Source organism: Mastomys coucha, chromosome X, assembly GCF_008632895.1.
Source record: "Mastomys coucha isolate ucsf_1 chromosome X, UCSF_Mcou_1, whole genome shotgun sequence".
Lineage (NCBI taxonomy): Eukaryota > Metazoa > Chordata > Mammalia > Rodentia > Muridae > Mastomys > Mastomys coucha.
This window is the reverse complement of record NC_045030.1, coordinates 15,224,251-15,229,448: the sequence shown is the minus strand read 5'-3', so window position 1 is coordinate 15,229,448 and position 5,198 is coordinate 15,224,251. Positions and strand designations below refer to the sequence as shown.

At 32.7% G+C, this 5,198-nt stretch overlaps 1 protein-coding gene across 1 annotated transcript in view; it reads right to left on the bottom strand.

Moving 5' to 3' along the window:
- Slc6a14 (solute carrier family 6 member 14) overlaps positions 1-5,198 on the bottom strand; it is a 28,598-nt gene that overhangs the window by 22,927 nt on the left and 473 nt on the right. Inside the window, exons 2-3 of the mRNA XM_031372302.1 lie at positions 4,523-4,688; positions 1,445-1,576 (exon numbers count right to left, since the gene is read on the bottom strand). Of these exons, the coding sequence (XP_031228162.1) occupies positions 1,445-1,576; positions 4,523-4,688 (298 nt within the window). The remainder of the gene's footprint in view (positions 1-1,444; positions 1,577-4,522; positions 4,689-5,198) is intronic.

The following is a 5,198-nucleotide window of genomic DNA, read 5'->3' as shown; positions in this document are numbered from 1 at the left end:
GGCTTGTGAGGTGGCTCTATGGGTAAAGTGTTTGCTAAAGCTATAGAAGACTATGTACCTGAGTGTGATTTCCAGAATCTATGTTTTTTTCTTCTTTTAAGAGCTTGTTGTAAAAGAGTACATCTAAAATCCTACCACTAAGGAGGTAGAGATGACATTTTTTAGTGCTTCCTGCCCATCCCACATAGCCAAACAATGAGCTCCAAGTTCAATGAGAGACCATTTCAAATTAAGGAAGATATATGACCTTGACCTTCACTCTCTACATGCACGCACACACACATATGCATGCACACAAATATGTACACATGTATGCACAAAATATATACAAAAGAAGCAATGCTATCTTTGACTTACCATGTCTTTTTTGTATTTTTTAATTGAAAGAGAAAACTGTATTTTTCATGTACTATGTGATGTTTGAATTGTACATGTATCATGGAACGAATTAATCTTCAAATTAGCAAGCATATTACCTCAAATAATTATCATTTTAGTAGTCCGAATACTTACTGCCTACTGTGTATGCTTATGAGATTACAGTATATGAATATAATATATTGTCATCAACTATAGTCACTACATTGTGATTGTTTATTTTTCGATTCTCCAATTTGTAGATCTATAGGTTAGCTTTCTCAAAATTACTTTTTTTTTCCCTAGTCAGGGTTTCTCTGTGTGGCCCTACTTGTTCTGGTAGTTGCTCTGTAGACCAGACTGGCATCAAACTCAGAGGTATGCCTGTGTCTGCCTATTGAGTGCTGGGATTAATGGCATGAGCCATTATTCTCTGAAAAATGTGTTTCTCTTAACTATAACCTTATTATTTTTTATTCTTTTTTTAAGATTTATTTATTATTACATCTAAGTACACTGCAGCTGTCTTCAGACATATCAGAAGAGGACGTCAGATCTCATTACAGATGGTTCTGAGCCACCATGTGGTTGCTGGGATTTGAACTCAGGACCTTCAGAAGAGTAATCAGTGCTCTTAACCACTGAGCCATCTCACTAGCCCCTAACCTTATTATTTTTGACCAATAGAATGGCCTCCTTCTTATTGCCTTCTGCATCTAAACATTCTGTGCTCTACTTCTATAAGATCAAGTGTGTTATAATATTAAACTCTCTTTTCTTCTTCAAATTGGAAACTGTTATATGTGCATCTAGACCAATAGATCTCAACCTTCCTAATGCTGTGACCCTTTAATACAGTCCCTCATGTTGTGGTGAACCCAAACCATGAAGTTATTTTTGTTGCTACTTTATAACTGTAATTTTGCTACTTTGTTAATTGTAATGTAAATAATATCTGATATTCAGATGATCTTAGCAACCCCTGTGAAAGGATCATTCCACCTCCCCAAAAGGAGTCATAATCCACAGATTAAGAACCACTGATGCAGACCAACAAGCACGATCATGAAAAGTCTGAAATGCCAACCTTGAAAAAGTGGCAGAATCCTCCAAACTGAAACTGGACCTAAGCTAGCAAATTGTCCCAGTGAACATTCCAGGAAGAACAAAGGCAAACCAGCCAATGCTAGCATAATTGCATAGGGTATCAAGAAAGCACCTGAAAAGCAAAAAGATAAATATACCATTACATTTGAAAGTCTCAAGGGCACTTTGACAAGTAGCATAACATTTTAAAGTGTCCTAATACAGTAAAATTTGAGTGATCTTGTTTGAGGTCCAAAATATATTACTTTTAATGAGAAAGTACTGAATTTTATTTTTTTTATTGTATGATTCCTTTATTATGCTCCAAAACAATTATATTAATTTCCAGACTGGTTAGCACTATTAATACTTGCTTCTGCTTTTTTTTTTTATTAAGAATTGGTATGTAGTTTACTGATATAACAGGTTTAACACATATTAGGTTTTTAGTTCAACATCCCTATTTTTACATCTCTAGAAATGTTATCTAAATTTAGCCTTTTCATATATATTTTATGAAAAAAATACTTTTATTATTTTTATGATATTCATAATATCTTGACTTCTAAAAACATCCATGATAATCTAAATCAACATTCTTGTATTGAATATTGGCCTTAGCATACAGAAGTGACATCATTTTGATCTTACCAACAATTAAAGTCATTCCTCCTGAAACTATTCATTATTTTAACATGTATTTGTGATTAAATGGAGTGTATATTCCTCAGATCCATAAGGAAGACTTAGCTAGTATTAGTTTCAACACTGTAGATTAGGTATATTCTCTGAGTCAGCATAATGTCATTTCACTTCTGTATGCTAAGTACTGAATTTTATTAACTGTGAGTCTCTCATTAATCACATTGGAATGGAAATGTTACCTCATAAGGTTACTATGGTTATTAAAAACAAAATGGTATAAAAGTCAGCCAGTAGAGCTTAGAGATCAAAGATTGTAGATCTGGATAAATATGTATTAAAATGTTGGTTCTATCGTCTATTATTTATTTGATCTAAGGAAATTTTGCTAACCTGTGAACATTTCATTCTTATAAACTGAAAAGTAATACCAATTTATCAGTTTCTGTTAAGAGTTCCAATGCTGGGCCTTTGGCAGTTACTAATCAAATTTAATCATTTACTGATCAAACAGTGACAACACTGCAAGCACATGCCATATTTTCAGTGTTAGTTCTCTATCCCTTTTTTTCTTTCTTTCTTTCTTTCCTTTTCTTTCTTTTTCCTTCTTCCTTCCTTCCTTCCTATCTTCCTTCCTTTCTTTCTTCCTTCCTTCCTTTCTTTCTTTCTTCCTTCCTGCTTTTCTATCTTTCTTTTTTAACATGGATTACTTTTTAAACATAGGATGTAACTCATACATAGGGTTGAGAATACAAATTACTGCAATTAAGTTCATAATTTTCTTAATAGTCACAATTCTCTTTAGGCAGTGTTAAGAAGAAATGCATTGCTTTGTAAAGAATACTCTCACTTTTTTGAGGCTAAGTTAACTTCCAATATCTCAAAAACCGATCTCCCACTAACATCCACCCCACTCCCATTTGAAACCTTTTGTTTTTACCTTTTCTACCATATTTGGGGTACGATATTGCTCATTAGAATGTTTACCAGACTATAAACTGAAACAGAGACACAATGTGAAATGTCCTAACCAAACAATCTGGAAGTCTTGGCAGCCATTATTAAAACCAAGATGGAGCTCAATGAGTGGAGACAGGCCTTTGCATTACATACATTTCATTTGTTGTTTTAACTTTTCCAAATTATTTCCTTGCTACTTATGTATTTTTAAAGTATTTAGACAATCTAGGTTATCTATCACTCAAATAATGTGATCTTTAATGTGCCATGTTAACTTTTAGAGGAAACAGGAGAGAGAAGACAATAGCATATGAAAAATAAAATGATTTCATTTGCATTCTATTTTAAAATATTCTATTAAAATTAGTTTAGTTCATTTCCTAGAAAGTTGTGGTGATTATTGGGTGAATATATGATGTCAAGTCACAGGGCATGTCTTATTGTAAACACAATTGTAAGAAGCTTAAAGGAGCCTTAGGATATAGACACCAAAATGATTATGATTATTGACTCATTTTCTAGTTAGTACTTACATCAAAACCACTACCGTATGACCTAAGTCTTAGATGAGAGAACTTAAGCTACCCACACTTAAGTGTTTAATAAACAGAGCTCCTTTCTTGAGTCTCTGAGCGCCAGTGTGACTGTTTTAATACACTCAATTAACAAGAAATGTGGTCGAAGCATCACCACACAAAATCCTATTGTGCCAAGAGAAAAATAATTATACTGGCAAAATTTCAATGGTATTCAATTATGAAATACAGGCACATGTCACCTCAATACTTCTAACAGTACCTGTAAGCACAAGTAAGTTAAAATGGTGTAACTGAAAAGTTTTCACATTACTAAAGTATTGTGCAATTCATTTCCTTTGCTCTGTGGGTCACCTTGGCTATTTTTCTGTTCTTATTGAACCTACCTTAACAATCTACAAAGTATAAAAAGCATTATTTCTGCAACAAAGAACATATAATCTTGAATTAAATTTTATTGTATTTTATCTTCTACATGGCCAATGAGATTTAAAATATATGTAACTGAATATTGCAACTTAAAAATCTTAATTTAAAACCATTATCTGTCTATACTTAATTATTAAAATGGCTTGCTCTAGCTAGGCAAACAGCTTACTTGAGCTTTTAAAGTCTTAATTGAAGATTATATGATATCTAAAATTAACTCAGAAGTATTACATATAATACTTTAATCAAGTTTGTATCTGAGAGTTTTTTGAAGCAGTTTCCAAGCTTGAGCTAGTAGCTCACAGTTCACTAACACGTTTTGTGTGATTTTTATCTTCTTTACTAACTCAGAGTATTATATACCTCTCTTTAGCTCATCATACATTACATATACATATTTTAATAATATATACTTAAATGTGTTATATAAAATATAACAAGTTATATATATTATATATAAAGAAGTTTTATAATGTACCACTGGAAGTAAAAGAGCAGAAGGAAAGGCCTACCTCCGCCATTGGTGTAGGTCAGATATGGAAATCTCCACACATTGCCCAATCCCACTGCATAGCCAACCATGGAAAGAAGATAATCTGATTTTTTGGACCAGTTACCACGTTCCTGATTTTCATCATTTTCGCCAACATGGAAGTTCTCAGATGAAGCTGTCACTTTCTAAACAAGGAAAATACCATTAACATCTTCCTTTCTGTTACACATTCCACAGATGCATAATTTCAAAAGTCCAGAGAGTAATAGAAAGGGAGGATGAAAAACTCACAAGGAATTCTTTTCAAGATCAAGAGAGTTGTCCCATCTAAGTACTAACCAGGCCCAATCTTGCTTAGCCTCTAAGATCAGATTGATAGCATTCAGAGTGGTTCACCCATAGACAACACTAAAATGAGTTCTGAAGGTAGGTAATTTTACTTAGACTTTCCTTCTTCAAATTAAAAAAAAAATCTGTAAGTAGACATTTTCACTGTCTCTTCAGCTAAGACCATCACAAGTTTAATGTTACAAACATGAAGGCAAATGAAAATAGACAAGTTGAGTGTCAGATACAAAGTTTTGAGTATAAATTAGGAAGAGTCAACATTTCTGATATTATAGTAGGTCATTAAGTAGTATCAGATCTAGCTTCTATAGATTCTAATTAAATAAAAATCAGTTCATATTCCTTTT